The sequence below is a fragment of the Rana temporaria genome, chromosome 5, assembly GCF_905171775.1.
Source record: "Rana temporaria chromosome 5, aRanTem1.1, whole genome shotgun sequence".
Taxonomy (NCBI): domain Eukaryota; kingdom Metazoa; phylum Chordata; class Amphibia; order Anura; family Ranidae; genus Rana; species Rana temporaria.
This window is the reverse complement of record NC_053493.1, coordinates 121,034,310-121,057,613: the sequence shown is the minus strand read 5'-3', so window position 1 is coordinate 121,057,613 and position 23,304 is coordinate 121,034,310. Positions and strand designations below refer to the sequence as shown.

General features: G+C 44.9%; 1 protein-coding gene across 2 annotated transcripts in view; it reads left to right on the top strand.

Annotated features, from left to right (window-relative positions):
• The first annotated feature begins 8,393 nt into the window (after positions 1–8,393).
• The window catches only part of CMTM8 (CKLF like MARVEL transmembrane domain containing 8), a 44,811-nt gene continuing 29,900 nt past the window's right edge, over positions 8,394–23,304 (top strand). Inside the window, exons 1-2 of one of the 2 annotated variants that reach the window (XM_040353082.1) lie at positions 8,394–8,665; positions 8,914–9,059. In XM_040353082.1, coding sequence (XP_040209016.1) covers positions 8,503–8,665; positions 8,914–9,059 — 309 coding nt within the window. In that variant the 5' untranslated portion in view covers positions 8,394–8,502. The remainder of the gene's footprint in view (positions 8,666–8,913; positions 9,060–23,304) is intronic. The other variant, XM_040353083.1, reaches the window with a different exon arrangement.

Genomic DNA, 23,304 nt, shown 5'->3' with positions numbered 1-23,304 from the left:
CAGGAAAGCATTGTGTGCTTTTAGCTGCGGTAGAAAACTAGAAAATCTGCAGCTAAAAGCACCATTCTGTGTGAAAGGCCCCATACAGTATACATACACAATATACACACACAGACACACAATATACACACACAGGGGCAGATCCACATACATCTGCGTGGGCGCAGCGTATGTGAGATACGCTACGCTGCTGTAACTTACTTTGCTTTTCTTTGAATCCTGAAAGAATTTGCGCCGTAAGTTACGGCGGCGTAGTGTATCTCTCGCGGCGTAAGGGCGCGGAATTCAAATGCAGTGAGTAGGGGCGTGTTTCATTTAAATGAAGCGTGTCCCCGCGCCGAACGAACTGCGCATGCCCCGTCCGTCAAAACTCCCAGGGTGCATTGCTCCAAATGACGTCTCAAGGACGTCATTGTTTTCGACGTGAACGTAAATGGCGTCCAGCCCCATTCACGGACGACTTCCGCAAACGACGTAAAATTTTCAAAATACGCGGGAACGACGGCCATACTTAACATTGAGTACACCACCAGATAGCAGCTTTAACTATACGCCGGAAAAAGCCGAACGGAAACGACGTAAAAGAATGCGACGGCCGCTCGTACGTTCGTGGATCGACGGAAATAGCTAATTTGCATACTCAACGCGGAAAACGACAGAAACGCCACCCAGCGGCCGCCGGCGTACGCCTGTCGGATCTAACACAGATGCCGTCGTATCTTGTTTGGTGGATACCAAAACAAAATACGACGCGCAAAATTTGAAATTACGCGGCATATCAACAGATACGCCGGCGTAATTTCTTTGTGGATCTACCCCACAGTATACATACACACAGAATACACATACACACACTGAAAGGGTACTGGAGAGGCGGGGCAGCTATAATCTTGGGATTTTTTTAAAAACACAGATTTTTACATACTGTCCCTGGTTTTACTGAGGCTGACAACCCTGATGGGGCCCCCTAGTGGCATGGGGCCCTCTGGCAGTTCCCGAGTGCCTGAATGGTCAGTCCGCCCCTGCCTTTGGGTAATTTCATGTTAGTAGAAGTTTGGTGAGCGCCCATTCACACTTTTTTGTTAAGTTATTTTTATTTGGATGGCAGATAGCATCTCTAATATAATGTCTGTTGTTTTTTTCTGCACAATAAAAAAATGTGTAGAATAACACTTGGCAATGTGTTTTTCTTCAAATGACAATTTGGAAGTAGGCAGTTACATTAAAAACAACACAATGGAAAATTAACAAGGGACACCAACATACAGTAGTTGTATCTTTGATCTTAAAAACCTAGGGTTGTGGTAACGTCCCCCAAAAAATCAAATAACAACCATAATATTAATATTATTTATATCGCTACAAAACAAATGCCTTTTAAAATACGTTTGCCATAACTACATTAGTATCACCAGCAAAGCAGCTTGATTATTATCCTATTAAAGAAGATGAGAATGTGCGCTGCATTTTGACATTTCATCTTGCCGCATCACAAATGTTTTCTAGATTACGAATGGTAGTTTACAAGACCGAACTCTTCTCGGTCGTTCGTTGATTCCGAGCATGCGATTTTGTACTTTTGACTTTTGTGTGACGATTTCTGTACTGACCATCTGAAAATCAGACGTTGAGTTCACATCCGACAAAATTGTTATTGCCTGACGACAAAGTGAGATCGGTTGTCACCAATTTGCCAGCTGCTGCTAAACCGCCCCGCAAAAAGCAATCTACCACAGGTTATTTTTATTTTATTTCACACTAATAGTTTTTTTTCATTCAACCCACTGGGTTGAATGAACAAAAACTGACAGCTCCGGTCGGGTCCGCTGTACTGACGATCCAATGTTAGTACAGCGATCTCCCCACTGAGCTATTGTGTTCTGACAGGGGGACTCCCCCCCCCCCCCCCACCAAAACACTCCAATCAGAGCTCTCTAAGCTATCGGTTGATCGGGAGTTAGTCCGCTCCTGGTTTTCCAGCATGCTCGTTGGACAGAAGACAGCCAAAAGACGATTTTTATTGAACCGCCCAATGTTTCCCAACATTCAGCCCGTGTATACGGGGCTTATGGCTGCCCATAGATGAGTCAATTTTTTTCATTCAGCCAGCGGATTGAATGTAAAAAACTGACCCTACTCCCTTATTCGCACATTCTGATGCAATGTCTGTGCGATGCGAATTCAGCCTTACATATTGTATGGCTAAACTTGCATCGCATTCGGACCAAAGTCGTGCAGCACCCTTTTTTTAGTCCGCACCAGCATTGAATTGCATGGTAATTCCTGTCCGAATTGACAGTTCGCACTGCGATATGCGAACCGATCTGGGGGTGTCATTAACTTTGCATTGACATCCGCGGGGGAGGAGGGGGGTTTGCATAGGGCAGTGTGAACTGCCTCCGAGTTGTATGCGACGCGGGAACCCGTACTGAATTTGCATGGGTTGTTGCATCGCAGCAGTGTGAACCCAGCCTCCAGGTGTAAATGGAAGCAAAAAGGTATGGACAGCCGCACTCCGATAAATGTAAAAAACAATGGGGCAGATTCAAGAAGCAATTGCGCCTGTGTAACCATAGGTTACAAAGCGCAATTGCTTACTTGCTCCGGCGTAGCGAATGCTCCTGATTCAGGAACATCGATACGCCGACTGCAGCCTAAAATCTGCGTGGCACAAGGCTCTTATGCCACGCAGATTTTAGGCTGCATTCTTGCGTTGGCCGCTAGGGGGCGCTCCCATTGTGATCTGTGTATAGTATGCAAATTGCATACTAACACCGATTCACAACGTTGCGCGAGCCCTGCGTACGCAAATTACGTAGTTTGCGTACGTCGGGTTTCGCGTAAGGTTACACATCCTAATAGCAGGCGCAGCCAATGCTATAGGATACCCACGTTCCCGCGTTGCGATATTTAAAATCTACGTCGTTTGCCTAAGTGAATCGTGAATGGCGCTGGACGCCATTCACGTTCACTTTGAAGCAAATGACGTACTTGCGACGTCATTTGCCGCAATGCACGTCAGGAAAGTTTCCCGACGGAGCATGCGCTCTACGCTCGGTGCGGGAGAGCGCCTAATTTAAATGATTCCCGCCCCCGGCGGGATCATTTACATTGCGCGCGCTTACGCCGGGCAATTTTGCCGGCGCGCCCTCGCAATTTACGGAGCTACTGCTCCCTGAATCGTGGGCAGCGCAAAATATTTGCGGGGGCGCAGGGCAAAATCGTTGCTCTGTGCCTCCACAAATAAAGCGCAAATGTACCTGAATCTGGGCCATTAAAAGCCTTTAATCCAGTAAAAAAACACTGCACAAACAGAAAAACAGCAAACGGTGGGATGATATAGCTGACGCGTTTCACATTGTTGTACAATGCTTAGTCATAGCTATGTGAAGTGTTTTTTTACTGGATTACATGCTTTTATTGGTTTTTACATTTATCGGAGTGCGGCTGTCCATACTTTTTGCTTCCATTTATGCTTCGTGCATTGCCTGCACCCATTGGATTTTTCTGAGTCCACATTCATCACCGAAGTGCACCCATCTGGTGCGGCGGTCTCTTTACCCCAGCCTCCAGGTGGATGATGGAATCCTCCCTGTTGCAGGCAGACTTCCCCACCATCAGAATACACAGCTTAGTCTATACAGCCTGCAGGGCGGTTGAACAAAAGTAAAGCCTCGTACACATGACCGGTTTTCCCTGCAGGAAAACTGCCAGGAGAGCTTTTGGCCAGGAAAACCAGATGTGTGTATGCTTCCTTGCAGTTTTCCCGTCAAGAAAACAGCCTGGAATCCCGGCAGGAAAATAGAGAACCTGCTTTCTGTTTTCCTGTCCGGATTCCCGGCGTTTTTTTACTACTTTCCTATGGGAAACACTGCGAGGCAATGCCGATGGAGCATACACACGGCCGGGATTCCCGGCCAAAGCTCCATGTCAGTTTTCCTGCCGGGTTCTCGGCTTTTCCCAGCGGACTTTTTACCGAGAAAACCGAGCGTGTGTACAGGGCTTTAGGCTTGATTCACACCTAAGGCCCCGTACACACGACAGAGGAACTCGACGTGCTTGGCACGTCGAGTTCCTCGTCGAGTTTTGGGATGAAGCCGCCGAGGAGCTCGGCGGGCCGCCTTCTCCTATAGAACAACGAGGACAACGAGAAAATAGAGAACATGTTCTCTATTTTCTCGTCGAGTTCCTCGGCGGCTCCATCGAGCCAAAACTGTACAGACGACAGAGATTCTCGGCAGAATCCGGGTTTTGACCGAGTTTCTCGGTGAATTCTGCCGAGAAACTCTGTCGTGTGTACGAGGCCTAAGACGGATCCATCTCACAGCAGGGGTCCAGTTCACCGGTTCAGGTCCGATTTCAGCCCAAATTCGCACCTGAAACGGAACAAAAGACGCGCAAAATGCAACTGACCTGCTGCTGAGATATGTGAACCGGCTCCATAGAGAGCGGGTGAAAATCTCCTGCTATTGCGAATTGGATGCAGTGAATCCACATCCAATTGGCAATGGTGTGAACCCAGCCTCAATCAGTTGGCTGATCTTGTGTTGGTATCAGCAGTGACACCTGTTGTTGATTTACATTTTGTTTGTTAGTTCATTTTCAGGTTAGGAGGTATATCTTTGATGTTTATTTGCAGTGTCACAATGTAATTGTTTCACTCCTCTGGTTCCTGTCTGGCTATATTTGTCATTAGTTACTTCGTTATCTATAGCTTGACAAAGGGCAAGGATTTCTGAAACTGTTGCTGGAATCTCGATTAGTGAAAGAGCAATACAAATAAGCTATTTACTGAATAAGCAATAAAACGGAGACAGACAAGAAACTGAAATTGAAGCATTTAAGGAAAGTTTTCATTAAAAGGTCTCTAAAGCTAAAAGTTTTTTTTTTGTTTTACACTGAGATTGGTGAAGGATTTAACATTGTGTCCTTTTTATTTTGTCAGATGGCAGAGATGTCAATCTAGCAGAGAATAGTGTATAGGTTGATCGGAATGTGAACTGCAGCATAGAGACTTCTATTTAGTGTATATAGCAAAAAATATATGTATTTGGACAATGTTCATATATACTGTGAATGTTGTTAACAGTTAAGAAACAGTAACCAAACCAGCAAAATAAACCATTACTATAAAAATCATATATTTAGGGCTGGTAGACACCTGATTCGTACAGAAACGAGGTCTGTGTTCCTGTGCAATTCACTGCGGTGCGTTTTTCAGCTTATTTAAATGGCATGAAATCGCACTGAAGGTTGCTCATGCACTACTTTTCAAAAAAGCACTGCAGCGGATCGCATGGCACAGCGTTACCATGCAATCTGGTGCAGGCAAACACACTGCGTTTGTGATCTGCATTTGGGGTCTCATTAGAAATACATTGACACTCGCAGCAGATTGCACACCCAGTGCATTTTGAATGCGGTGCAGGAAACGCACACAGATCGCGGGTTTCCTGCACCGTTTTCTGGTGTGAACAAGCCCTTATATATGACACATTAGGACTGTCTTACAAAATATACCGTATTTATCGGCGTATAACGCACACTTTTTTCCCCTTAAAATCAGGGGAAGTTCGTGGGTGCGCGTTATACGCCGATCCTCGCTGTCCGACAAAGACCGAGCCTGAGTGTACCAGGCACTCGGCTAGGCTCGGCCACGCTCGGCTCTGCCCGCAGCCACGCGAGAGGAGCCGAACACACCGGAAATCTGGCTCTGCACAGCTCGACCGAGGCGCAAAACACAAACACGCCGGGCAAGACAGCAGACGGACACCGACAAGGCTGGACAGACCCGCTCAAGGCCGCAGACGGAGGCCGGACAAGGCTGCTGAAGGACGCCGGGCAAGACAGCAGACAGACACCGACAAAGCTGGACGGACCCCGGGCAAGGCCGCAGACGGACGCCGGGCAAGGCCGCCGGGCAAGACATCCAAAATGTAAGTTTTTTACTTAAACTTCACTTCTAAGCTTGGGGTGCGCTTTATACGTCGGCGTGTGGTATACCCCGATAAATACGGTAAGTTGTCTGGCTGAGAAGAGGTTTGGGTCAGGTCTCTGGTAAAGGAGAGGAATCAAAGGGGATTCGGGCTTCACTCATGCTGCTTTTGTTTTGCCATCTGCATACAGCACCAGCTGCCGCCGTAATTTCAAATGTGCGCCGTCGCATCTTTACGCCGATTCACAAAGCGAGATACGTCCAAAAACAAGGCTTCTGACGTAACTTGCCTACGCCGGCGTATCGTAGGCGCATAGTTACGCTGGAGGCATTCGGCGTTCCCATTATAAATATGCAAATTACCTAGATATGCCGATTCACGAACGTATTAATATACGCTGTTTAAGTAAGGCGTACGACCGGCGTAACTTTACCCCTCATAAAGCAGGGATAAGTCATGTTAAGGTATGGACGTCGGAACGACCGTCGAAATTTACGTTGTTTACGTAAGTCGTACGTGAATAGGGCTGTGCGTAAGTGACATTTACATCGTAGCCAGTGTTCGACGTATCTTAGGCATTCTAGCCGACGTGATTTTGAGCATGCGCACTGGGATACGTCCACGGACGGCGCATGCGCCGTTCGTTCGGCCCCTCATTTACATGGGGTAAGGCTCATTGTAATACAACACGCCCACCTCCTTCCAAATTTGAATTAGGTGGGCTTACGCCGGCCCATTTATGATACGCCGCTGTAACTTAGGGAGCAAGTGCTTTGTGAATACAGTACTTGCCTCTCAAAGTTACGTTGGCGTAGTGCATATGAAATGCGCTACGCCCGACTAAAGATACGCTCAGGTACGTGAATCTGGCCCACAGGGTTTGTGAGACTAGCTGCAGCAGTAAGATTTCTACTGACCAATGGCCAGTGCCACTACTGCTCGCATGTAAACTGCTATGGCACCATTCACATGCGTGTTTAGCAAGGGTGCGAAACTTAGTGGCAAGAATCCACCGATTGCTGCAGCTGAAATTGACAGTTGTGTGCGGATAGCTATGGCTGCTGAGCCTGTACACTGTAATCACAGGCTTTTGGCGGCCGCAGCTACTTGTGACTGTTTGCACAGCCAGCGATTGCTTATGGTGATCGCGGATGCAGGTAATCGCTGGCTGTGTGGCCAGTCATGAATAACTGCAGCCGCCAACAGCCTCACCACAGAATCACATGGCAATCGCAGCAAAATGCGACTTTAATGAATCTTGTGAAGCTCGTCATCCAAAATGAGCGACAAAACACACATAGAGCAGTCCATTAAAGTGAATGGACTGCCCTATGTGGGACACACGGGATCACGTGAAAATCTCCCACACCAAAGCGCAAGCTGGATCTCCAGTTCTCTCTACACAAAGAGTGAATGGGGCCTGAATGTAGCCTTGGAGTGTGTTGGCAGGCCTTTCATTTTGAATACTTTGCCTTCATATGCCACAAAGAAGTAAATTAGCCCTTAATATCTGTCTGTTGGGCCATATTCCCACCTCAGCTTTTGTAGCTTGAAGCTCCAAAACTCAAAAAAATCGATTATTCTCTATGGTGGTAGTTCACATCTCAACTCCAAAACGCCTCATGCTACACGCCTGAAGCTCCAAAACGTTCTGGAGCTACTTTTGTAGCTTGGTTCATGCAGTGCGTTTTTGAAGCAGCTGAAAGCAGAAACAAATTGATGTAACGGGTGATAGTTTAGCTAATACAAAAACGCCAAAGCCCCAAAATGCTTGGAAAACAAAACCGCACAAAAATGTGACGCTCAGGTATGAATGCAGCCTTAAGGCTAGTTTACACTTGCTTCAAAGCATGGCTTGGAACACGCTTTGGTAAAGCTTTCAGTCAAAGCTCCTGTCACTAAATAAAATGGTTAGCTTACAGTCCTGTTTACACATTGCTTTTGCTTGGTGCTTCAATGAGGCTTTGGTGGAGCATAGATGGGGCTTCGATGGGCCTTTGGTGGGGCTTTCATGAGGCTTTGTGGGACTTCGATGAGGCTTCGGTGGGGCTTCAAGCTAGCTTTGCCATAGACTTCTGTGGAGGCTTTGAAGACCCTTCGAAGCACAACTAAAGCCACATGGGGTATCATTTTTGAAGCAAAGCAAAAGCAAGGTGTAAACAGGACTGTAAGCTAACCATTTTATTTAGTGACAGGAGCTTTGACTAGCATTCAGAGAGCTTTAACAAAGTCTATCTGAAGCCTTGTTTTGAAGCAAGTGTAAACTAGCCGTTAATGTGTGTTAAAGCCGAAGCAAGTGTAAATGAGCTATTAAATGAGCTATTAAGCATTCAGGGAAAGTGTAAGCTCTATAATCCTGTCAGGACAGGAATCCCACCACAGAAGACGGTTCCCTCAGCAGCTCATTAGTGGTAGTCAGTAGAAGGAGGCCTGAAGTCCAGGACTGTCAGGGATCAGAACCAGATCCAGTGTGCAGGCAGTGAGCACCTGTCCTGGTTTTTCTCCTCACCTTCCCTACAAATCTCCCTTCCCTCCCCAGCTAGGAGTGTGATCATTCCAGGCTGCCATGTCTGCAAGGAAAGCCCTGCCAGCTCTTTATGACAAGTGGCATCACCCCCCTTCCAGGTGCTGGGGACCTCATTTTATCATCACCCGCTCTCCATTCCTTGCACCCTCCAGCCTCACATTTAACTTTGAAGATGAGGAGATTTATGAGAAAGCAAACAAAGGTACATATTGTGTGTACTCAGCAGACCGTCTACCTGAGCAGTGCCCTGCCCCATGTGTGGAGGAGGAGGGGGAGGGAGGGGGCAGTGACTGTCCCTTTGTGTAGTGTGATGGGTGAAGTGCCAGGGACATGAGAGGAGCACAGCTCCCAGATCACATCACTTGTTTGGAGTGTGCAGTCTTTGTGTGATCTCTATACAGGGGGGATGTACTTTATACAAGAATTGTAAAGTGTCCTTGGCCTCTACAGGGGAGATGGAGGTGGAAAGAGCCCGTTCCCACACCGTAACCACCACAACCAGCACCTACTGTGACACCTTTACTACCACTGGCAGCTTATCCTATGACAGGAACTTCCTTGTCACTGCCCCAGGGCTGCTGCTGTTGGCAGAGATCGTGAGTATACATCCGCCTACTATATATATCTATGTATACTGTGCCACGGCGACATTTCTATGTAAAGACAAAACTTTCTGCTTTTTGTTTTGGACAGGGAAGGGTTAAAACCCCTGCCAGGTAATTTCTCTGATGGCCATTTCTTCTATGGCATCATGCACAACAGGGCATCTGTTTAAAGCCCCCCTGGCAGGAAACGAGCTGCTCAAAAAAACACGTCTAAAGCTGGCCATACGCCATACAATTTTCTTATTCAATTTCCTTTTAGATTTACCTTCAACTCTATAGTACAAGGGCCTGCCTGATTGCACACAGATTAATGAAAGTGTTTAGATTTGACCTCATGTTATATGGTTTTGGTAAATCTTAAAGGAAATCTATAGAAGAAAATTGTATAATTTATTGCCAGCCTAAAGGCCCGTACACACGATTCGAAAAGCGTACGAAAAATGCCGCTTTCGAAACGTACAATAATCGGATCGTTAGTACAGAGCTTCCGAGAGCCGATCAGGACCGTTCATCTGATTTTATCCTATCCGAAATGCACGAAAAAAAATTTCGGACGATTTTCGTTTAATCGGTACAGCTGTCGTTCAAAAATGCATTACAACACATGACATCACTTCTGATTGATTTATTTTTTATTCTGCCGTACGAGAATTTTCGTGACTATGGTAAACTCATCAGATTAGACGTGAGATTAGCATACAATAAAAACGGACGATCATTCGTCCGATAATCAGATCGTGTGTACCGGGCATAAGGCTCCATGTACACGGGATGTTTTTACAACCTCTCCTGAATGATTTAACTTGACAGATATTATTGGACGTTTAAAACTTCAGTGTTGCCGTGTTTACATGTTGTGTGTTGCTGTGTTTTGCGGTTAGAAGCAGTGGGTTTTTTTTTTTTTTTTTTATCGCAAAAATTCAACTTGACAGCTAGAAACAGCGTCTAAAAACATGGGGCCAGATTCACGTACAAGAGTGCCGGTGTAACGTAACCCGTTTACGATACACCGCCGCAAGTTTCCAGTTTTAGTACCCGATCCACAAAGCACTTACCTGGAAACTTGCGGCGGTGTATCGTAAAGACGTCCGGCGCAAGGCGGGCCAATTCAAATGGGCGTGTGCCATTTAAATTATATACACATATTCGCCAGCACACCAAGGATCATTTAAAAAAACGTCCAAAAATGTATTGCATATTTAGCGATCCAAAAAAGCATCGCTAAATATGCAATACATTTTTGAACATTTTTTTTAAATGATCCTTGGTGTGCTGGCGAATATGTGTATATGATTTGTTTTCCGGTGCCCAGCCGGTGATCGCTTCAGCACCCTTTTACCCATTGGCTAATTTCCTGGAAGGTGTGCATTTGGAATATTTTTGAAACTGCCATTTAAATTAGGCGCGCTCCCGCGCCGGACCTACTGCGCATGCTCCGTTTCGCAATTCCCGCCGTGCTTTGCGCGCAGTGACGTCATTTTTTCGAACGGCGACGCGCATAGCGTAATTCCGTATTCCCGGACGGCTTACGCAAACGACGTTCATTTTTAAATTTCGACGCGGGAACAACGGCCATACTTTATACAGCAATACAATTGCTGTGTAAAGTTAGGGCACCTAAAACGACGACTAACTTTGCGACGGGAAACTAGACTAGCGGCGACGTAGCGAACGCGAAAATCCGCCGTGGGTCGCCGTAACTCCTAATTTGCCTACCCGACGCTGGTTTACGACGCGAACTCCCCCCAGCGGCGGCCGCGGTACTGCATCCTAAGATCCGACAGTGTAAAACAATTACACCTTTCGGATCTTAGGGATATCTATGCGTAACTGATTCTATGAATCAGTCGCATAGATAGAAACAGGGATACGACGGAGTATCGGGAGAAACGCTGTCGTATCTCTTTTGTGAATCTGGCCCATGGTTCCAGAAAAAGCCTCCTAAACTCAAGTGCCTAGAAACAACTATAAACGAAAATATTTTGGCCTTTTTAGAATTTTATTACTGTTCAAACACACTTAGATGTATCTAGCCTTTAGGCCCCTTTCACATGTACGGACCGTATGTCCGCATTTTCATCCATCCGTTGCGGATGAAAAGGGGACATACATTGGACCCTATGTGATTGCAGGTGTCAGCGGATGACCATCCCCCTGACACCCGTAATCACCCGTCTCCGCAAAGCTACGATTTTTCGGACAGAAGAAAATCCTATTTTTCTTCCGTCGATCGGATCGGGTGAACACGGGCATACGGTCCATGTTCATACGATTTTTTTTTTTTTTTTTTTTTTTTTTTTTTTTTCCCCCTCCCATTGGGGAGATCGCAGGAAAGACAGGGCGGTCCCTGCACAGTGTGCGGGGACCGCCCTGTCAGCCGATGGCTCAGCGGGGATTTTACGGAGGATCCCCGCTGACCTGTACGGACACACGGAGGCGGATTACTGATCCGCCCCGTGTGAAAGGGCCCTTAGACTCAGTTGGGCGTGCTGTGAGTTTTATCAGCTCCTCTCCTGAACGTGATTTTGTTCTGTAAACGCTCCTGTTCTAATATGCCTGTGCATGAACACATAGGCTAGAGTAGAAATGCATTTTAGAGGCTGACAAAAAAAAAAATTACACGTGTATCGGACTAAAAGCAAACTTTTTTTTCTCTTGAGTTTTTTTTATTTTTATTTTAGATAGTGTGAGGAAGTGTTATAACACCTGTCAGTTTTATTTTTAGCATTTGTATCCGATTTAGGGAGATTTCTCTTCACTTCCTGTGCCATAGAAAAAAAACAAGAAGTGAGAGGAAATTCCTGGTTGTCACCAAATCCACCCATTTGGTTTCTCTTCTCATATTGCTTGTGGACAATGCAGAATTTTGGATTTTCTTTTACTTTTTCCTCTCAGTAATAAAGGTATTAAACTATCAAATTTTATTGCGGTCTGTGTCCCTGTTGGGGAGATTCACCCTATTTCTCTCTCGCGGGGCATGCTGGGAGAGGGTACTTCTGGAACAGACGTCATTGGGGTGGGTTGTTCTTCCGGTGTGGCACCCACCTTCAGGGTGACCACATCGCGGGCGAAATGGCCTACCAGGCCGGGGTGTGCATGCCACGCTGTGCTCCTGGTTCCGGGACCACGTTGGTTCGGCGCGTTTGAGCTGTGGCTGGGCCCCAGTGATCGAATGGGTCCCCAATCCTGAGAAGATCCCAAGCGTTGTTCCTTTGAGAGGAGGCTGTTCGGTGGGGAGTCCGCCTGAGGAGAGCCAAGAGAGGCTGGCACTTCAAGTCACCAGTTAATTGAGGGTTAACTCGCATGAAGGAACGTTAACATAGGACTATCTTGTTTCGGTTCAACAAGTGTGTGGCATATTAGCCCTCGTTTTAATTTTTCACTTTTTCTATTCTCCTGAGTCGCTAAAAACATGTGTGCATATATGAACTTTTTTATCTTCACTTAGATGTCACAAAGTATATACTTTACACTGAGTTCACTCTGTGAGGCTCCGCATTAACCCTTAGACACATCGCAATACATTGTTGCACTATTTACATCTATATTGATATTTATAGTTTTATAATTATATTGATACTTATAATTTTCTATTTTGGTACTAGATATTGCATCATATCACTTTTAATGGTAATAGACACCTAAACTTAGAATATCACTCCTATTATACGCACTATTCAGGGAGCCTAGTGCCCCTCAGATACCCCGTCACTACACAGGGGTCACCAGTTATTTATATATATCTTTTTTAAGCTCATCATTTTTGTTTGTTTAAGCACTCCTCATCATACACTTGTGACTATCACCTGTCTACAGAGATCGTTGTCCATACCTCTTTGAAGATTGCATATATTTTTCTGCTTTTTGGTTTTGGTACTCAGATATTTTATATCCTTTACTGATAATACATCGCAATCAGTTTTTTACCTGATACTTATAGTTTGAGGCATCAGATTAATAGATCCTGCAATAGGACACTCCCACATTAACCCTCTCTGAGACAGCTATATTATTGGCACCATTAAAAAGGGTATCTGAAGGATTGTGTTTCCTATCAGGGAGGTCCATTGGATTGGATTTTCCCTGTTAACAGATTACCCAACACCTGTGAATATACAGGAACTGTGAACATCTAAGGGTGATCCAATTTGCAGCGCCACTATCCCAATTTTTCTACATCTTTATTGATCTCATCACTGAGGTTCCTCAGGGAGGCAGCAGCATTAATTTCACATCCTAAGCGCGGACTCCCTTTTATCTTTAATATGTAACATAGTGCCCATTACGCTGCTACACCATCAATGACGTCATTAGAAGCAATGACAAAGACCTTAGCCTGAGCACACCCGCCCACATGGCTGCCTTACTTCAGATGATGTTGGAGTTGGAGCTGGAATTTATTCTGTCAGTTTTGGAATACTTGGTGTATATCTGGTCTGTTCACACCTGAGCATTTTGGAATTGCAGGATTCTGCCTGTGATACTAGTATTGCAGAAAAATGCAGCACGTGTTATTTCTTAATGGCACCCCAAAATGGCATTTAAAAAAACACAACGCGAATCGTGCCTGGCTCTGTGCCAAAATTTGGTACATGAGCTTCTTTGGTGCGTTTTTGGAGCACATGGAGGCCAATTCAAATGAAATGCAGAGTGTTGCGTTGTGAGCAGTTTAGATGGGGTTAGGTTCAGTAGAGTTGAAGGTTTTTGGATGGAGGCCCTTGCTCGTATAATCTACCAACAAAGTGGAAGACTAGGTGCCTGGGGTATTGGAAAAAAAAGAGAAAAAAAATGATGGCACAGCTAATTCATTGATGCAAATTAAATGTTTCAACTTTACCAAGTGCAGATTACTGACGTTCAGCTACTGTCAGTAAATGTAGCCTTACTGCTGGTAAAGAACCCCAGTTTAGGGTTAAAATTCAACTTCATTGAGTGGCCACGTGTCTTTTTAAGTGACCTGAGACTGAATCGTTTTCTTTCTATGCTGTAATCACTATTTTTAGATATTTGTATATCGCTATTGTAGCACTACTTCCATAGGAGCTGCTGGATTACATTTGGGCCTTACACGTTACCTCAACATTCGTTGTCTAGGGGAAGAATGTCTGTAAAGATAAAGAACTCAAATGTCCACACAAGTTGTAAAACCTTTAGCTGTTAGGTTTTATTTTTCTCTTAACTTGTAAGAAAGTAGAAGAATGAAGGAGTAGGGGAAGGTTCAGGCGCATAGTACAGATCACTGGGGAAAACTTCCAAATTCCAAAAAGGTCACTCGCCACTTCCACTCGAGTGGGTATTGCCCAGCCGGATAGGCCCCCCTCACCTGGCCTAGCAGCCGGGGTGATGCACAAACAAAAATAGTATCGGTCTCTCCCACAGACTGGTTGCGAGCATAATTGAACTGTTCCGGAATCCTCTGCCACAGGATTGGGTAACCGGATATCCAGTCTTACAGTCTTGGAGCCTTTAAGCCAACCCGGCACACTGTAAGGTTTCGTAGAATACGGTGCATCCTCCAATAAGGTTACCAGGCCTCTCCTAAAGTACCAGCTTTCCGCTCGGTCCTTTCTGGGGCAGGTCCTCCCCTGGTTTCCTCCATTGAGTGGCTTCTTCCCACAGGACAGACGGCACAGGATCACCTTCAAAGCGTAGGCCCCAGTCAGGACAACTGGGCCTACCTGGTAGGAACGAAGCATGGCCCTGAGGCTAAAAATCGTACAGCACATACCTCGCTCCAGGAGGGCCACAAGACGAAAAGGGGGGCCCGGAAAATGGCGTCTGCCCCATAAGTATCCCTCCCCAGCATGCCCAGCGGGGAGACCACTCCCACTGGGCTGTCCCCGGAGAAATACACCCTGACCTGCTTGAGTTCCAACATTTGGCCTATGGTGGTAACGCCACCTATAGGCAAACAAAGGGAAATACCTTAAAGCAAAGCCAAAGCCGGAACAGAGGCTGATTTAGCCTTAATTAACAAAGTCTGAGCTCATTATCAGCTCAGACACCCACTAAATTTGAACATAGCGCCTGGTCATCAGGAGCAGGGCACTACACTATCATGTCCTCAAGTGTCTCCACCACAGGGAAAATATGTTTTTTTTTTTTAGTCGTTTCTATGACTGAGGTCCTTGCGTTTAGTTGCCCTTCTCTGGACTCTCTCCCGTTACTCACACCCAGAGGCTTACTACTGCTTTAAGTTTTTAATACTTTTTTTTAATGCTTGCTAATGTCTTCCCACTGACTACCAATGTGGGGTATTTTTCCCACTGACCACCACTAATGTGAGAGAACACTACAATATTCACTGTCTGCATTTTTCTGCCCATTATTATATTTTGAAAATAATTTTGTTGTATAGAGCGGCCTGGCGTCTCTAATGTACTACGTACACAACATTCCTTATTCAGTTATTTTTTACATCTTCAACTTACTGTTCACATGAATCGCTCTTGATGTGTAAATGTAATAATTGTTAGAAGGGAATCTCTAAGACTTCAGTTATTTCAAGGGTTCCTCCAGATAAAAAAGGTTGAGAGGCACTGGGTTAGAAGATCCAGAAGATAATCATGAGGATGCCAGAAGCGCACTTTATCACCGTCTAGGATAGCCCTGAAAAGCCCAACCTTACCTACAGAGAGCCTTGGGTTGTTAAAAGTCAATTTTGTGGCCACTCATACAAAATGGCATAGTGTGTCAACATTTCCTTCTGCAGTATAGTAAATACTTGAAATTCTGTTATGCAACGGCTGTCCGCATAATTCGAAAGGAGCTGAATTTTCATGTCCCTATTCTTGCACAAAGCTCTTATTCCTTATTTGAATGTTGAGACACTTCATTTTGAGAGTATTTCAGTCTGTGTATACAAGATAACGTGCCTTCTCTAAGGAATAAGTAGTCATCAGTTTCAAAAGCATTCTTCTGCCCAGCTTCCGTAGGTGTGCCTGTAGCTCTGGTAACCTGTACTGTGCCTGATGTGTCCGCATTTTTATGAATGTAGCGCCCTGCTCCCAAATGACTGGGTGCTTTGTTAAATTTAGTGGGTGTCTGAGCCGATAGTGTGGCTCAGACTGTATGATTTATTCAAAAAGTGGCTGTGCCTGATAGCATTTTCCCACTGTTGCCTGTAGGTGGCGATACCATCACAGGCCAGTGTTGAAACACGGGCAAGCCGTAGACTATTGAGTGTCTTTCCTCGAACAGCCCAGTGGGAGTGGTGCCCCGCTGTGCATGCCGGGGAGGGATACTTAAAGGCATACCTCCCAACATTTCAAAAATCCACTGCGGGGCATTCTTGTTGAGCGGGGGGGAGATCAAAGTTGTTAAGCGGGGGGGGGTTGCCGCGGATCACAGTTGTTGAGGGGGGCGGGGGTTGCCGCTGATTGATGTTGTTGTTGCTGTTGTTGTCTCCTACCTGTGCACACAGTCCTGTCGGGTTCTCCTCTTCAGCTGCCGCAGACCACACACCGCTCCGGTAAGAGCATGTCTCCCCTCTGACCTTCTTCCTGTGCGGGAAAATTAACCCCTGCGCGGGACTGAGGGAAGATGCAGTCTGTGCAGGAAGTTCCCGCAGAATCCGGGCAGGTTGGGAGGTATACTTAAAGGGCAGATGCCATATTTTGGGGTCCTTCGCCTCGTGGCCCTCCCGGCACTGCGTCGCTTTAACAGACAATTGTGCGGTCGTGCAACATGGCTCCCAAACAAAATTGGCGGGTTTTTTTTCCACAAATGGAGCTTTGTTTTGGTGGTATTTGATTGCCAAAAATAGAACGACAATTTTGAAAAAAATGCAATATTTTTTACGTTTTGCTATTAAAAAATTTCCCCCAAAAATATATAAAAAACGATACGTATTCTTCTACCTATTTTTGGTAAAAAAAAATTGCAATAAGCGTTTATCGGTCGGTTTGCGCAAAATTTATAGCGTTTTACAAAATAGGGGATAGTTTTATTGCATTTTTATTAATAATTTCTTTTTTTTTTTTTTTTTTTTTTTCTCTCGTGACTGGCGGAGGCTTCGGACAATTTTGACACATTTTTGGGACCATTGTCATTTTCACAGCAAAAAATGCATTTAAAATGCAGATTCCTTGGCATTGGTTCCATAAAAGGTCAAAGCTACTTGAGCATCCTTTGCAAAAAGGCCAATTTACAAGGAATAAGTGTTTTACCCTAAGCTGCACAAAAATAATAATGTATCAATCCATAGAAAATGTACCCGGTACGTTCCATGTTCTTTATTGAGCTACATTAAAAGTGGCACAGAATGGCGAATATGTTTTGACCATGACTTTATTCAGAGCAGAATAATAGAAGTGATGTCCAGGTATGCAAACGGTTTGCATGCCTCTTTGTGTGTGTGTGTGTGTGTGTGTGTGTGTGTGTGTGTGTGTGTGTGTGTGTGTGTGTTTTTTTTTTAAGAGAAAGGGGAATAGCACATTACGGTAAGATATTAATGAGGTTCCACAGATCAATATCTTATCAGTATATACTGTGCAAGAAAGAAGAAATATAACCATTGAGTATACATCAGTTATCAGTTGCATAGCTTACAAGTTCGACATTGTAATATCTATGGAAAGAAACATAATGTAAAGGCACACTCTTCACAAAATTAAAGTAGAACTATAGGAAAAACTTTTGTTTTACATTTTGGATAGAGTAAGAGAGGGTTATAACGCCTGTCAGACTTTTTTTTTTTTTTTTTCTGTGTACCATTGCAGGGATTTCCCTTCATTTCCTGTCCCATAGCCAAACAGTAAGTGAGAGAAAATCCCTGCAAATGAACCACTCGCCGACCGGCTAAAGCCGATATACGTCGGCAGAATGGCACGGCTGCGCAGAAGCCACGCACCTTTATGTTGCTTTGAATTTGCCGCTGCGGGACCCACGGACTTGATGTCCACCGGGTGCCCGCGATCGTGTCACGAAGCTGCAGAACAGGGAGATGCCGATGACAGGCATTTCCCTGTCATCGGGAGCAGTGCATTTCCCTGTCATCGGGAGCAGTGATCATTGTCTTGTCACTTGTAGACCAACCCCCCACAGTGTCATTTACACAGTAATCGGTGCAATTTTTATAGCACGGATCGCTGTATAAATGACAATCGTCCAAAAATAGTCAAGTGTTCACCATAATGTCGCAGTCACGATAAAAATTGCAGATCGCTACCACTACTGCTGAATAAAAAAAAAATGCCATAAATCTATCCCCTACTTTGTAGACGCTATAACTTTTGCAAAATTTCGTTTGGGTATAGCGTTGCACGACTGCAATTGTCAGTTAAAGCGACGCAGTACCGAATCGCAAGAAATGGCCCGGTCATTCAGCAGCCAATTTTGTGAGGAAACTGGACAAATGCAGTGATGGAGTCCCCCCTAATTGGGGAAACAGACAGCGATAGGATTAGAACACTTTGTTTCTTTCTCCACTCTATCCAAAACAACTTCTTTTTTGTTTTTGCCTTTTTGTTATAACTCCATTATTGTCAATTACCTTTTTGTTGTGTGCGTGTTGTTTTTTTTTTTTTTATATTGTAATGAATCTTGTCAATAAATGGCTGCTTTTATAACCCCTTGTATGTATAAATTATTGTATATGGCCATATTTGCATGTTACATGTGCAGTCTGTATTTACACCTTTGCAGTGTTATACAATCGCTTTGCTTCACTGCTGTTTCCTCACAATAGAAGTCTAAATTGGCCGAGTCATTGTAAATACACCCCCTGTGGGGCTGATGTCCTATCTCTGCAGTTATTGAGAGACCAAGTAATGGCTGTAAAGTGTATACTTTTTTTTTTTTTTTTTTTTCTTCAAAAAACATATATAAGACATTGATATGCATCTTAGTCTAAAAAATAGAATGACCGTGTTGGTGATAGCTGCTTGCTGTGGGGGCACTCAACAGGAGGGAGGGGCCAGGATCACAGAAGAGGGACCTGAGAAGAGTAGGATCTGGGCTGCTCTGTGCAAATCCACTGCAACAGAGCAGGTAAGTATAACTAACATGTTTTGTTTTTATAGGGGGGGGGGGGGGGGGATGATGACGATACTTTACAATCACTTTAAGTGCCGGCTCACACAGGGGCGACTTGTCAGGCGACTTGGCCGTCTGACAAGTCGCGTTCTGTACTATGGAACCATTCTAATAAGAGCGACTCAAGTCGCTCCGACTTAGAAAAAGGTTCCTGTACGACTTTGGGAAGACTTCAGGGCGACTTGCATTGACTTCAATACAGAAATCACCCCCCTGAAGTCGTGTGCAGATCACCTTGCAGAGTCGCGCGGCAAGTCGTGCTGCCTCAGTGTGAATTGGCACTAAGTATGTGTTTTTTTTTTTTGTTTTTTTTTTTTTGTTTTACCATTTTATAAAGTGAATGGATTTTCCTGAATGAAAACCACCTTTTTAAAAATGTGTTCATTTGAGAATTTTTTTTTTTTCGTCCTGCTCCTTCGAAATCAAAGAGCAAGGGCCACTTAAGCGACTTGGTAAATGGTTGCGGGCCACAATGAGTGAAGCCAGAGCATGACAGGTGCAGAGCGAATACGGACACAATCCGCTCTACTATATAGGCCCTCACAGCTTACATCTGCCGCTCCATAATGGGTCTAACATATTGTTTTGAAAGGGGCCTTAGGCCTCTTTCACGCTGATGCGCAGAAGTTTACCCACACGACGGGTGCAGCACAGTACACCTGCGGGTAAGCTGCACTTTGCCGTAGACTTCTATTATATCCTGCAGGTGTAGTGAAAGTGCACCAAACCCTCGGGTAATAACAGAAGTCTATGTGCAGGTAACCCTTAGGTGTACTGCACTACACCTGCAGATCGGTTTGAAAGAAGCACAGTAACCACTGCAGTACAGATATGCCCATATATACATTGTGATTTTAGTAATTTACCTTTTTAAAGAAGTATTCCATTCGAGTATCGCCTGATGTTGCTGTCCCCAGGCAGAGTGCATTTGGTATCAGTCCGCCTGTGACAGGAGCCGGCGCTATACAGGAAGCATCGGCTTATGCGGCTCTGCTCCGCAGCCAATTGCTTCCTCTACCGACAGCTTCATTCACAACACTGATTCTCTGGGATGGTGGTTTGGGGACCTGTGATCTTGGCTTGCCAACCGTTCATTCCAGAGCAGGAGGTCGTGGGCCACATCAGAGGGCTCCGCGGGCCACTGGTTGGGCACCCCTGCTTTAGGTATTTAAATTCACTGAAACCTGACTTTAGGGTCTGTTGTTATCATTGAGGACAAATGACTTCACAGGACATGCCGCAAGAGAGGTCTAGGATGGCTTTATTTTTTTAAGCTGTTTAAGAATTTGAACTTGTTTTAATGTCTACATGTGTGGCCCTCAGACCTAAGCAGTCTGTAGAGATAATAGAATTTCTGTTTTCTAGCCTCATGTAAAATGTTCCAGTCTTCTGCATATCCCCAACCAAAAATGTAGCCTGTCCACACTCTGACCCTTCCTTCCTTCCTTCCTTCCTTCCTTCCTTCCTTCCTTCCTTCCTTCCTTCCTTCCTTCCTTCCTTCCTTCCTTCCTTCCTTCCTTCCTTCCTTCCTTCCTTCCTTCCTTCCTTCCTTCCTTCCTTCCTTCCTTCCTTCCTTCCTTCCTTCCTCTGCAGTTTCTGAAAGTACTTTCAAGCATTACATATATTGAACATTATGTGTGGCCCTTTGATGTCAGGGGCCGCATTTATAACCCCCATTAGCTCATAAGTAGACAACCACTAATCTACAGTCTGGGTATGAGTGCACTTTTATTTATCATGTTCCCATCTACCAGAAACATACAAGTTCCAGGGAGAAGAATAAGGAATCAAACCCCACATCCCAATTGGAGATATAAGGTTCCAGGATGGGCATATTGCTGTGTGTGGAGCTGAAGAGCTTTGGCATGCCCTGGGACCAGCACCATTGGGCAAGACCAACCTCCAGAGCTTGCTGGTATGGTATAAGACGAATTCAAATTGGTCACATGCTCCCTTATTCTTACTAGAGATGTTTGGAATAGATAGTATTGTGGCTGAAGGGAAGTAATGTTTATTTTCAGTGAGTGTGTATTTTGCATTCTTGTTCCAGTGCTTTCCTAAAAGCTGGACTTGAGGTGGCTGAACAACGCAACTCCCTTACACCTGTATATTTGGCCAACAGACTTTCAATCTTGTCCATCCAGTCCTGAGATCTTAAAGCAGATGAATCAAACTTTCCTCTTAGGCTCCTTACTCATGAGGAGGGCTCATTGGGATCCGCCTTCTCAGTGTCTGCTGATCTGCGATGAGCTGGCGGATGGCTGGTCTTGTCCACTCTGCTTATGCAGAGCAGACATGGACACAGCCTATTCACCTCTATGGGCGGCCAGATGTAAACAGAATGCCTGTCAGTTTACATCCGACTACCATCTGATCCGCTAGACCAGGGTTCTCCAAACTTTTCAAACAAAGGGCCAGTTTATTGTCCTTCAGACTTTAGGAGGGCCGGATTGTAGTCAGCGGGGGCAGAAAATGTCCTGGGCCCAGCACCAGTGAGAATAAAAATGGCCTCAGGGTTGGTGGTCAGTAGGAGGAGGAGTAGGGCCCCTATTAGTAGGAGGAATAGTATGCCATCATTGATATCAGTAGAAGAAATAGTGCCCCCTTCTCTCATATCAGTTGGAGGAATAATGCCCCAAGGGCCGGATAAAGGCTAGCAAAGGGCCACATCTGGCCCTCGGGCTGCAGTTTGGAGACCCCTGCGCTAGACTGATGAGGGAACAGTTCCCTGTCTGTCTGTTTTTAGTGGAAATGATTGGATCAGATGTCGGTGCGTGTCAACAGACACATGTCGATTGACACCCGCTGCTCAATAGAGGAGACAGGAGGGTCCAAAAAAACAACTGACGGGCGGACCCAATTGGCTCTACCGCATGAAAGGGCCTCATGTAGTAAGGAACGCAATAATCTCCCTCCCTCCCATCCATTACTCTTCCTGAGTGAGTAACTTGTCTAGCGCTACAAATGCGAATTGAATCGCCTCAAGGCGATTTTGACCAATTTCGTTCAGATCCTTCAGAAGAGGTAGGTCTTAATTTTTTTTTTTTTTTTTTTTTTTCTGAAGGCCCGATAGTTTTCTTCCATGTGGATGTTCGTGGGTAGCGCGTCCAAAGCCCTGGTCTTTGGACTGCGAATATTCGTTCTCCTTTAGATTTGTAGCGGGACTTGGGGATGTGGAGGAGATTTCGATTGGTTGATCGGCGGGCCTGATTTGGGGTGTAGTGTTTTATTTTCTCGCATAAATATAGTGGCGCGTTTCTTTGTGCATTTGTGGGTGACGCAGAGTGTCTTGAATGTAACCCGATCCTTTACGGCTAGCCAATGGAGTGTCCCCAAGGCTGGGGTGATTGGTTCCCAAGGTTTTTTTTTCCTGTTATCAGTCTTGCTGCTGTGTTCTGGATGTGTTCCTCTCTGCATATTTACATGCAGCAAAGCAGTCTAGTCTTTGTGCGGCTGTGTAGGAAGTTGCAGGAGAAAAAAATGAGATGCATGTAATGATTATTAACAGTACATAGCAACATTTGTATCCTTCTCCTCTGCCTGAAGTTCGACTAAAGTAATTTTTATGTGGCTTCTATATCTGTAAACACTTGCTTTCCAATATTTATTAGGCAGACCATACATTATATGCTTAGATGGATAAAAATTCGTCCAATCCCTGCTGAGCCGGCTGAATTTCAATCCATCTATAGCCAGTTTTATTGTACTAAACAAGCAATTTATTGATTAATGGCTAAAGGAAACTCTGTGGTAATTGTTTCATTGTATCTCCTTTGCTTAACTGATGAATCGGCCACCCAGGGAATTCATTGTATGCAATATGTCAGCTTACTCATAGTTGCACTGAGACAATGAGAAGGTACACTACAAAGCAGGACGTGTGTGTGTGTGTGTGTGTGTGTGTGTGTAATATATATATATATATATATATATATAATTTTTTTTTTTTTCTTTTTTCTCTGTAAAACCAGTAACACTGAATTGTACCTACAATTCATCTGTATGACTCGGATGAGACACAGGCCTGATGACTTCCCATATTCTGGTTTCTCATAACAAGGAAAATCCTTTTATTTAAGGGGAACATCCAGGTTGATGTTCCTGCTACTACTACTTGTCAATTTTCCATTGCTTGAAAATTTAATTTCTGAAAATTATCTGATCATAAAGCTCAGACTGTTACTACTGTTCTATGGGAGGA